Source organism: Mustela nigripes, chromosome 1 (genome assembly GCF_022355385.1).
Source record: "Mustela nigripes isolate SB6536 chromosome 1, MUSNIG.SB6536, whole genome shotgun sequence".
NCBI classification, from domain to species: domain Eukaryota; kingdom Metazoa; phylum Chordata; class Mammalia; order Carnivora; family Mustelidae; genus Mustela; species Mustela nigripes.
The window spans coordinates 53,284,266-53,297,038 of NC_081557.1; the positions used below are offsets into that span (position 1 = coordinate 53,284,266).

Sequence of the window (12,773 nt, forward strand, 5' to 3'; positions counted from 1 at the left end):
AGTAAGGGCTAGTTAGACCTATGTTCTAATCTATGACCTTGCCATTCTTGGTCCTGGACAGTCTTCTCCCTTCTTCACTTGATGAACTTCTATTCAGTCTTCAGGTAACTGCTTAGCCATCTAAGGAGGGGCCAGGTACAGAGAACCCTGAACTTCCCATCTGCAGCATGGAAAGCACAATATTACAATTCTTGTTTCCCTAGCTACCTCCCTAACAGGCTGTATGATCCCTTGCAACAAAGACTGTTTTGTTTACCACTGTGCCACTTCTGCCTAGCATATGACAAATACTCAAAAACCATATAACAAATGAATGACCCCCAGCTCTTTCACTCATTTAAAAATGGGGTATTTTTCATAAGACTGTTTCCAAATTCAACTCTTAAAGCACTTAGAAGAGTGGGTACATAGTAAGCACTTAAAACAGACAGCAGTTCTTATTATGATCAAGGACAGCAGAGCTTTATAAACATCATATCTACATATATCTGGAGGTGTGAAATTCTAGAAACAAATGGGGCGCCTGGGTGGCTCAATGGGTTAAAGCCTCTGCCTTCAGCTCAGGTCATGATCCCAGGGTCCTGGAATCGAGCCCCACATCGGGCTCTCAGCTCAGCAGGGAGCCTGCTTCCTTCTCTCTCTGCCTGCTTTTCTGCCTACTTGTGATCTCTGTCTGTCAAATAAATAAATAAATAAAATCTTCAAAAAAAAAATTCTAGAAACAAACAAATCATCTCCTGGAGCCCCAGCTGAAGCACACTTTCTACAGGTGAGATCCCATTAGATTAAATGACCTTTGGGATTACAACAAAGGTGATGGCTTGCTTATGATGGTGAAGTTTGTTTTAAACTAGTACCAATAAGTAAGTGATCAGAGTCCTAATCAGAGAAACTTCTGTATGAAACTCTAATATTTCCCTTTCCACAACTACCAAAAATGTAATTTCTGCAGAACCCCCAAGTCACCCAATCTAACAGGAATCATCTTCACTGCAATACGTCACAAAGTCACAAATTTAGAGTCAAACAAAACCAGATTCAAAGCCTGGTTTTGCTACTTCTTAGCAAATTGCTTCACCTCCCCTAACTGTCATTTCTTCTCTGTGAAATGGTAACAATAACTGCAATAATGTTTGCAAAACAGAGTACGTTATCAATAACTACTCCACCATCTGCTTTCCTTTCTGGATCTTTTACCACCCTGGCCACCCTCATCAGAATGCACTCAAGTTAGAAACAGTATCCAGAAAAAAAAAAAAAAAGAAAAAAAAGAAACAGTATCCAGGGCTGACTATAGCACTAGAACAGTGGTCTCACCAACCTGAAGCCCAGCAGGACTACACGCAGGCAAGTCGGGCCAGCAGGTGTTTACTGAGCACCCACTAATAGCCAGCACTGCATCTGATGATCAAATTGGCTTGCTTTTAGGCATTTTGTACTTGCTTTAGTGCCAACAGGATAAAAACTGTCAAAAACAAAACCTAAATGTTTACTTAGGTGGGGATGAGTCAGAAAGTGGAACTTATTTTCCTGGGCTTGGAGCCAACAACTTCAGATACTGGCCTCCAAAACTAATCACTTTGTTAATGGAGCAGAAGAAAAAAATATGACCGAGGCATCACTTCAGGGTCAGCGAACCTTTTCTGAAAAGGGTCAGATAGTAAATATTTTAGGCTTTGCAGACCAAACAGTGTCCTTGGCGCTACTCATCTCTGCCACAAACCTTATTCAAAAAAGTAGACAGAAACTGTTTTTGTTAAAGGCAAATGGATTTCAATTTGTTTCATATCATTCAAAACATCCTAATAAGGTCTGGAAGAGTCTGCTGGTTGTTCCCCAATATCCTCCCCTTCTTCTGGAGTATCAGAGTCACCAAATGTTAACTAAGCACTGGTCACCAGAATGAAGACTGCATTTGCTAGCTCCTAGCAACAAGATACCATCATGTGACTTAAGTTCTAGTCAATGGGATGTAAGTAAAATTAGAACATGCAACTTTGGGGAAGTGTCTTTAAAAGGCGGTAAGGTTAGAAATGATGATGCCCTTCTCCTGCTCTTTGCTTTTTCCTGCAGCCTGGAAAACAGAGGGGATAGTTAAGAGTTTGGATTTTTAGGCAAAGAACCTGATGCAGAAGATGGAGAAAGAATGCACGTAGGGGCCTGATAAACATCGTAGCTCTGCCCTCCCTGCAGGAAAGAATTAACCTTTCCTCCTACACAAGCCACAGTTCTTTACATTTTCTGTCACCCATCCTAACTAATACACAAGGAGAGAAAATTTTAAAACTGCTTCTTTGTAACTCTTCAGCTTTGCATTCATCATCAAAGCGGTCATGAGCATGAAAAGCTTTCCTTTGTAATATGCTCAAACTCCAATCTAATGCAAATGCAAACATGTCATAAAACTACGTGTGAGTGTAGGCCACAGACTCCGAAAAACTAGCCTGTAGCCGACACCAGAAATTAAAAACAGCTCAGCTGAGCATAAGTGTAAAGTTTAACTCTGTCAAAGTAAAGAGATGGTCACCTCACCTGATGGTGAGCTCCAGCAGCTCCTGGGTTCCCTGAGGGTCGAGGTGCTGAAGACTGTACACTCTTTCAAGACTCTGCTGCAGAAACTGATGGGAAGGATCCTCATGAGGCATGATACTGGGGGAAACAGCCGATGACACTAGTTTTCTACCTGGTAACTAAGCAAACATAGTAGGGTTATAAGACCACCAAATTCTGTGGCTCAGCTTCTGGTAATACAAAGAAACAAGGACCAAAAAAAGGGAGTCAAACACAGGAAAGGGAAAATAGGTAAGGTGATTCTGTAAATAACCTTTCTCTCATTCCCTAGCTTCACTGGGAGAAAGGGAGACAGACTGAGAGAATAGATATGGTTTACACAATACAACCACTGCAAGGAGAAAAAGAAAAGACTATGGATAATATTATGTTCTATTGCTAACTGAAGTAAATGAGGTAACCACAGAAATGGGACTAAAAATCAATCTGCTGTCACATTTATTTTTAAACTTCATTTGATCTTTCACTTCATAGGGCAATGATGGCTTATTACCAAATAAATTTACATAGCACGCTATAAAAACATTTTATAGGATGATAATTGTAATTCTTGTTCTTACTGCTAAAAGTGGTTACCTTTCAAGAAAGGGATGGACGAGAGCAAAGAGGATTTCACTTTTAATTTTGTACCTTATACACAGTTTAGATTTTCTAACCATGTACATATATTATTCTAAATAAAGTCCTTGGGAGTCACCTAAACAGGAATGAGTTAACACAAATGGAGAGCTTAGAGAAGTGTCTGCACACAGTCAGCTTTCAGTGTTTGCCATTACCCTCATGGTTCATAAAGTTTTTCTTTCTGTATCTCTAAGGTTTTAAAAGTAACAAAGGTTTTATTATTAAAAAATAAATTTGTTGAGAATTTTGGCTTTATGTAATTGTTAAAATGTTGCAAAATCTAATCCTTGGTCTGGAATATATTGTTCCAGATTCCTTTTTCTTGCCTAACATAACATCGTCAATAACTCAGGGACATTTAGAATACGAATCTTCTTAAAAAGTAAGGAATATGGGGCGCCTGGGTGGCTCAGTGGGTTAAGCCGCTGCCTTCGGCTCAGGTCATGATCGGGCTCTCTGCTCAGCAGGGAGCCTACTTCCCTCTCTCTCTCTCTGCCGGCCTCTCCGACTACTTGTGATTTCTCTCTGTCAAATAAATAAATAAAATCTTTTTTTTAAAAAAAAAGGTAAGGAATACAGAAGAAAAAGTACAAAACAGTGGGAGAAAGCCCAAGAGAGAAAGAGAATGAATGAATGTGTTTTCAGAGAAAATATAGCCTGCTCTTTGCTATTTAACAACTACAAAGGACCCAAAATCAAAACACCAAAAATAATGACAAAACACCAAAAATAATGACAAAAGTTGTTTTCAACATACCCTTAAGGCAGGAACAAGATGAGAAAGACTGTCTCGGAGATAGGCATAGTGTCTGAAGGTATGATCTGAGAATAGTGCTGGCATTGTTGGACAGGTTTTAGCAGCATTAAAAATAAGAACCAAAACTGCAATGTCTGAGGGATGATTGGGTTAAGAAACTTGGAGGTTTAAAAGGTTGACGTTAGCTAGAATGATGTGCCTTCCAATTCCCACCCTCAAAAGTCTTATTAAATGACAATTTTCTAACAAATAAATGCAAATTCAAACAAAGAGATACATTACCTCACTCACCAAAGGTTTTTTTAAAATAATGCCTGATCCTGCAGAGAATAGTAACACACTGAAACTTGCAGTACATGGCTCACTAAAGTACACTTGGGCACAAATCTTTGGATCATAATTTGACACTAGACAGTAAAAGTCTTTTGGATGGTAAGTAATTCTACACCTCAGATTTTACTCTAAGTAAATAATCATAGAGTACAGAATCATTTATAATAGCAAATAATCAGAAACAACCTAAATGCCCCAAAGCAGGAAAATGACCATATACCTCGTGTTTCACCTACTTGATGGGAGTATTTTGTAATCGTTAAAAATTCTATGTTTGAAAAATTTATAATATTGTATCACAAACATTGTATCATAAGTGAAAAAGCAGCTGCTAACATATACAGAGGATATGAGAGCAGTCATCTATTATCATATATTTGATGATGAGATAAACTATGTTAAAAAAATAAAACAAGAACAAAATCCCAACACCAAGCCTTAAAAAAGAAGGAAATACACCAAAATACTAATGGTCAATTACTCTGACTAGCAGGATTTTGCACGTTCAGTATGAAGTTTCTTCTTTCAATTTTTTGGACTTACTTTCTATATATATTTTCTTAACAGAGGGAAAATCAGAAATTAAAAGGTAAACATAGTTTCCAATCTTCTATATGTATCCCTGTGGAAGACCCTGTCAGTTGCCTACCCAATATCCATTCTTCCCTTTTTCCTTGCTAACAGAATACTGATTTGACCACAAATATCCTCTAACTTTCTCTCTAGAACCAGGGCCTAATCATTGGACCTCCAGCAGCAATGCTGGATAAGTGAAAATGGCCGAACAGGAAAACAGAAGGAGTATGGATCACCAAGAATAATGTAGAGCTGCTTTACCAGCAACAGACTGTGTACTTCCAGATTTCTTCTACCTTGGAGAAAAGTAAAAATCTTAATTCATTTAAGCTACATTTGGGGGAAATCTCTTTTACTGAACAGCCAAACATATTTCCTAAATAATAGAACCTCTCAACTGCCCAGAAAGGTATCTTAACGTTAGAGCCTTCCAAAAGTGTTTAATGTTTTTTTAAATGTAAAAAGGGCCCTCAGATTTCTGAGCACTTCAATACATCATGTGAGGTTTGTGATAACGTCTAGCCCTTAAGCCCCTTTCTGATGAGCTAAATTTCAAGCAGCTACAGTATTGTACCTTTAAAGTAAGGTCTGGAATAAGCCTTTCCCAGAGGTAAACACGAAGTCAGACATTGATTAGTATATCAACTAAACAAATGGTTAAAAATTTCTCCAAACAGGGGCGCCTGGGTGGCTCAGTGGGTTAAAGTCTCTGCCATCGGCTCAGGTCATGATCCCAGGGTCCTGGGATCGAGCCTCACATCGGGCTCTCTGCTCAGTGGGGAGCCTGCTTCCTCCTCTCTCTCTGCCTGCCTCTTTGCCTACTTGTGATCTGTCTGTCAAATAAATAAATAAAATCTTTTAAAAAAAGATTTCTCCAAAAAGTGTGAAAATAAACAAACAGAATGAAGAGAGACTATAATGGTCATCCTACGACAGCCAGTTATTTGGCTGATCTCTGCATCTCAATAAATATCCCCTAAACCTCACCAAGAATCTGCTACAGAGCAGAAAGAACCATAGGAGACTGTGGGTGCACTGATGTAAATGTATTCCCATTACCGGAAAACAATCTAATTGCATGACATGCTGCCCATGGCTGTCACAAACCCACTCAACTTGCATCAGAGGCAAAGTAATCCTGCAGACTAGCTCAGCCTATCCCCTCTTCAGGCTGCAGATTAAGAAAGTTCATAAACTGAGGCCCCTTGGTGGCTCAGTCAGTTAAGCGTCTGCCTCTTGGTTTTGGCTCAGGTCACGATCTCAGGGTCATGAGATGGAGCCCCATGTCAGGCTCCAGGCTCAGTCCAGAGTTTGAGATTCTGCTCCTCTGCCCCTCCCCTGCTCACTCTCACACTGTGCTCTCTCTCTCAAATAAATAAATCTTTAATAAAAGAAAAGAAAAAAGAAAGAGAAATAGAGGAAGGAAGGAAGATTGGTCATTCATAGACCTTAAAACCAAAGATGGGGGCATCTGGGTGGCTCAGTCATTGAGCATCTGCCTTCCCTGTGACTGAGCCCCGCATCAGGCTCCCTGCTCAGCGGGGAGTCTGCTTCTCCCTCTCCCTGCTGCTCCCCCTACTTGTGCGCTCTCTCTCTCTCTCTCTATTAAATAAATAAGCAAATTATTTAAAAATAACAACAAAATAAAATAACAAAGATGCCTGGCTTTGAATTCCACATGTGCTGCTTGGGGAGTTATTTAGCCTTTCTAAGTCTCAGTCTCCTCATCTGCAAACTGGGAATAATACCTCCTTCCAGGGGTATTTGGGAGATTTACATATGTAAATATGCATATTTACATATACATGGTAAATGTATAAAGCATGAAACAGTGTGGAATATAATAGGTGCTGAACAAATGGTTTAAAAAAACTAATAATAATAATATTAAATAGCAAATGTGAATTATTGTGAAAACAAGAATGAAAGCTACGAATAACAACTATTAGGCTCCCTCAGAATATACTCTTAATTAAAAGAAATGAAAAAAAATTAAACCTAGGACTGCCCCCTCCAAGTTACACTGCAGAAAAAGATGCCAGAACAGCCCACCAAATCAGCCCAGTCTTTCCTAGTTTTATCCTTGCAGAGGATACAAGCTGGATCATCCATGTCCGGTTCAGCTGTGTCAAAAAATGGATGTGTGCTCAGGAGCTCTGGCACCAAGGGAAGCACCAGGGTTGGATGCCGACTTCCCAGAAACTTCAAGCACCTGAAACAAACAAAATGAGAGTCCACCTTAGTAACTTAACAAATGCTTTAAAAAGTACTGGGGATTGGAATCAGAAAACCTGATTCAGAAATGCAAATTCCCAACCACCCATTTTTGGTAACCTCTATGACCTCAAATAAGTCCTTCAATTATTCTGGAACTCAGTTCATCTAAAAAAAATTGCTATTATTAAAGAGCTGATATGGCATAAATTACTACTGATTATTTAACCAACAGTTATTTTCTCCAAATTCCTTGCCAAGAGAACACTGATTTTACTCAAGTATCAGGTAGGTGCTCAGAGAAGGGAGACTCAGCCCAAGGGCTCAAGCACAAGTGGTTTAAACTTTACTACCTTTGCAGGAAGTAAAGTAACCCATTCCTGCTCAAAGGAACAAGAAGGGAAGTCTGATGGGGAGCTACTCAGGAATGTTCTCCTAGACAAAAAAAAAAAATGTGTGAGAAGGAATGCCCTTTCCTTTATGCCTTAAGATACTGTCTTATGAGGCAGCCATCCTGCAACTATGAGAAAAATGCCAAGAGAACTGCAGAAAAACCACAGTGTTAATGACCCTGTTAAGCTGTTAAATGACCAATCCTATAACTTGACTTCCTGACTTGTAATGCCAAAAAATTAGACTTCATTGTTTAAACCACTTTTAATCGGATTTCCCATTACTTGTAGGCAAAAGCAGTATAACGGATATCCTGGGCGAAGTTCTGAAATCAGAAGTGACCTGACCTGAAACATGAAAATGAGTAACTGTGTGGCCTTGGGCAGACTGGCTTCTCACCTACAAAATGGGATTAAAAAAATCCTTACCTCATACAGTTGCTATAAGCATTAAATGAGATAATGAATAAAAATTACTCAAAAAAGAGTCTGTTTCAGAGTAAGAACTCAATTAGGTATTATTAAGTAGCTATTAGTTAACTATTATGATGACATGAAAACCTTTATAAGCCATGGCACCACATGGCTTATACCACTACATGGCACCAGTAACTAAGCATTTGTATCATCATTTTTTAAGTTCTGTTTTAGAAGGTTTAGAAAAGAAATATAAATCCTTATCTCTATTCTTGTGGAGTTTATAATTCAGCTGGGGAAAAATGATCAACACTACAAGGCAATGAACTACCAAATGAATGATACTCCCCTGCTTTCCACTTGTCAACGGTAGAGGAGATCACCATGATCAGAAGTTTCACAAAGGAGAAAGGACTTCCCCAGGGACTGGAGAACAAACAGACTGGCAATAGAGAGAAAGCAAGCACCAGGAACAAATTCATGGATATATGGAGTAGGATAGGTATCCCATTTAAAACACGTGATATTGTTAGGAAAGTATACTTTTGCCCAGTTCTGCTTTTCCTTCTATGTGAAAAGAACTGAATGGCTAATTTTCTGAACTCCCACCCTTTTACTCACTGTGTTTTAGGGGACATTGTAAATCTTGTAGTCTGGCCTCTAGGTGCTACCCCTTTATCTCCTATTTTGCTCAGGTCGCTCAAGCATCTGGGTCTCTCTGAAACTAGACTTCAATTCTGATTTGTAATATTTTTCCTAATCATCTATCTACCTACCTACATATTCCCTACTTCTTTCCATCCTGCTATTTGAAAGCTAGGCCTCTGAATTGAATCCATTTTTAACTCTCCATAGCACCAACACAGCAATTGGGTTATAGAGCCAAGTACTCCAAGCATTTGCTGAATGAACTAAAGCTATATAAACATAACAAACCCCTCCAGGTTTTAATTTATGTATCTACTTTAAAAAAATGTCTTAAAAACATTGCCACTGTGATTATTCCTTCCCTCTTTATCACATCCTTTTTTGGTATTCCTAAATAAAGCCACCATTCATGGGAAGAAATGAAAAGTCAAATGATTATTAGAATAGGCAACTTCAAAATCCTCTGGAGCACTACAAACACTACAAGGTGAAGGAGCTTTCAGTCTACAGTCACCAGTAAAGACAGTCTTAAATAAATACTCTGGGTGAACCAAATAACCACCTGTCTTACTGTAAGGCAAGAAGAATGTTCTGTGAAACACTCCATAACAATCCCTTCCATCAAGCAAAATTATTCATTCCTTCTGTGTCATCCCAGATACAGACACTGACACCAGTTTTTCTTCCTACTACAAGACCCACACCCCAAAGACTGAGTGCTCCTTGAAGACTCCCCTGGTGTTTTCAGTCTTAAACAGATCTTGCAAGTACCTGATCTGACCCACAGTTTTTCTACTTTTAGTAACAAATTTTTTCAGAAAATCCAATAAACTATACCATTGGAGTGATCTCATCACATAAGCTCACTTCAATATGTGGAGCACGATTACGAACATTTTATAATAATGTCTGCAAGTAGTTCTTCAAACAGCAATTCATGAACAATGTCAATTTTGACTCTAGTCAGTAAAGGTAGCAGTAATCAAGGGAAAAAATGAAGTGGTTTTCCATCTGTAGACAAAGTGCCAGTCCTGCCTCTCATCTCTACAATGCAGCTGTGATCATTTAGACAATGCAAAACAGACAAAGAAGTGATTAACAGGATAGAGGAGCAAAAGGAATCTAATCAGCTCGTCTCTGCCTGCGGCACTTACCATAGGGCTGGGCACATAGTGAATGTACAGCAGCAGGGCACATACTATCTGCTAAGAGGATGGATGGACAAATAAATAAATAAATAATCTAAAATGGGATGGTCAATTTAGGAATCAGATTCCTGAGTGTTAAGCTGAATCAGGTTGTTAAACTGAAGGCAAACTGAGGGCCATACCATCAATCTATGATGATCCACTACTGGATAATTCAATATACATTTACCACATTACTGGACCCAGTGAGCAAATGAGCAAAAAAGTCCTTACTTCCATATGGAGTCCCTATCAGTAGGGTACTTGGTTAAATTTTTCAGCAGCTCCACCAGTGCAAGATGAATCCCTTCTTTGGTTGAAACATTAGTACAGCACAAAAGTTCGTGAAGAGCCTCTCGAATATCTCTGGATGAATCCTTTTTAAAAAAAAAAGTAATAATAATAATAGTAGCAATCACTGTGAATTTGCTATTACAGGAGAGCATATAAGTTACAGTGGGACTACAGGGTAAAGAGTCTCTGAATTTTCTTGGAGGCGAGAGGCTAGGAGTTGAGAAGACTTCACAGAAGAGGTAACATTTGAATTCAGATTTGAAGACTTCATTCATTGGCTCATTCATTCATATAAATAAAGTTTGTGGCCAGGGCAGAGTAAATAAAAAGACTGTTACAAGATGATGTTGGAGAAATGGCCGTTTCTCTTCTCATATCTACTCTACCTCACCAAAGTGACTGGAAAAGGTCACCAACAACTTCTTAAAGCTAAAAGATATGGATGCATATCAGTTCTATTCCTCTTGGCTATCTCTGTAGCATTTGTCAGTCTTCCAAAACTTTTTTATACAGATGTTTTGAAATATATACAAAGTAGAATTAATAAATTCCTTAGTTTCACCAATTAACTCACAGTCAATCATGTTTGATCTAAACTTTTACCCACTCCGCCCAACTAGATTATTTTGAAGTCAGTCAGAGAAATCACAGCATTTTATTGGTAAATATTTTCATAAATATATTTTAAGATGATTCCTTATTTTTAAAAATCACAAAACCCATATCCTGCCTAAAAATATAATAACTGCTTAATATCAACTATCCAATGAGTACCCAAATTCTTCTGACTCAAAAAGTTTGTTCTAGTCAGGAACCAACTAAGGTCCACACATAGCAATGTGACAATATGTTCCTTAAGCATCTTTTAATATGTAAAGTCACTGTATATCTCACACCCTCCCCATGTAATTTCTTCTCTGTATATCCTATTATGATAGTTAAGATTTAGAAGCTTGATCAGATTCACGTTCAATTTATTTTGTAAGACCATCTTACGGGGGTTTGGTATACTTCCCTCAGGAACTATATGATGTCTGTTTCTCTTCTGTGAGGTTAGTAACCACTGGTGAGTACTTCCCAGATCTATGAATCAACTGAAGTTGTAATACAATGATGTACAAATCCTATCTATCATTCTTTAATTTATTAACTGGAATACTTCTAAGAAGAGAAACTTCCCCTTATCAACCAGCTGGTTATCATGAATTTCAGTTTGGGACTGATAGTTCAGATACAAAAAAGAAGGATTAATGCTTGATTCCTTAATTTACCAGTTTCCAAAATAAGAAGCTGATTACTAAACATCTTCCAAGATGACTAATGCAGTGTTTTGTTTAAGTATCATTACAAAATCATGCATTTAAACATACTTGCAGTTAACAGTCCTTAATGATGTGTCTCCTGGGTCTTTCTGATATGATCCTCGAGGTCTTTGAAAGCTAACTGCTCTCTGTATGATAAGGTAGTACAAACTCATCTTGTTACATTTCCTGCACTAGACTTGGAATCATCCATTTCTCTTAGGAATTTTGATACCTTTTAGTGGAAATGAGATCGCCAGAGCATTGTTTTAAGTCAGGTTAACTGATAAGAAGTTTCATTCTGTAAAATTCATCCTTCTCAGTGAACACTTCCACAAGTTTAACAAATCCATATAGTTACGTAACTACCACCTCCATCAAGATATAAAACACTCCTATCACCAAACTCTTCTGTAGTGTCCCCTTGTAGTCTAGCCCTCACCCACAGTCTCTGGCAACCACTGATGTATTTTCTGCTACAGTTTTGTCTTTCCCAAAAGGTCCCAGAAATGGAATCACAGAGTATGTTGCTTCTTTCACCTAGCATAATGCATGTGAGAATCACCTGTGTTGTTACGTGTATCAGCAACCCGTTCCTTTTTATTACTGAGTAATACTGCATTGTACAGATGTACCCAGTTTATTTACCCATTCACCAAATCAAGGATTTGTGTTGTTTTTAGTTTAGAAATATTATAAATAAAGCCATAATAAATATTTGCATACAGGTGTTTGTGTGAACGTAAAAATTTTCAATCCTCTTTAGGAAATGCTTTAGAGTGGGAATGCAGTATCAAGGTAAATTTACATTTAATTTTATAAAAAACTTCCAAATCTATCATTTTGCATTCCCATCAGCAGTGGATGAGAGTGCCAGATGTTCCCCGTCCAAGTCAGGAAATGACAGATGCTGGCGAGGATGCGGAGAAAGGGGAACCCTCCTCCACTGTTGGTGGGAATGCAAGCTGGTGCAGCCACTCTGGAAAACAGCATGAAAGTTCCTCAAAATGTTGAAAATAGAACTGCCCTATGACCCAGCAATTGCACTATTGGGTATTTACCCTAAAGATACAAACGTAGTGATCCAAAGGGGCACGTGCACCCGAATGTTTATAGCAGCAATGTCCACAATAGCCAAACTATGGAAAGAACCTAGATGTCCATCAACAGGTGAATGGATCAAGAAGATGTGGTATATATACACAATGGAATACTATGCAGCCATCAAAAGAAATGAAATCTTGCCATTTGCGACAACATGGATGGAACTAGAGCGTATCATGCTTAGCGAAATAAGTCAAGCAGAGAAAGACAACTATCATATGATCTCCCTGATATGAGGAAGTGGTGATGCAACATGGGGGCTTAAGTGGGTAGAAGAAGAATCAATGAAACAAGATGGAATTGGGAGGGAGACAAACCATAAGTGACTCTTAATCTCACAAAACAAACTGAGGGTTGC

General features: G+C 38.5%; 1 protein-coding gene across 1 annotated transcript in view; it reads right to left on the bottom strand.

Annotated features, from left to right (window-relative positions):
- Window positions 1–12,773, bottom strand: part of INTS4 (integrator complex subunit 4) — a 117,616-nt gene that overhangs the window by 26,327 nt on the left and 78,516 nt on the right. The window contains exons 12-15 of the mRNA XM_059411627.1: window positions 9,951–10,093; window positions 6,955–7,070; window positions 3,950–4,083; window positions 2,533–2,690 (exon numbers count right to left, since the gene is read on the bottom strand). Of these exons, the coding sequence (XP_059267610.1) occupies window positions 2,533–2,690; window positions 3,950–4,083; window positions 6,955–7,070; window positions 9,951–10,093 (551 nt within the window). The remainder of the gene's footprint in view (window positions 1–2,532; window positions 2,691–3,949; window positions 4,084–6,954; window positions 7,071–9,950; window positions 10,094–12,773) is intronic.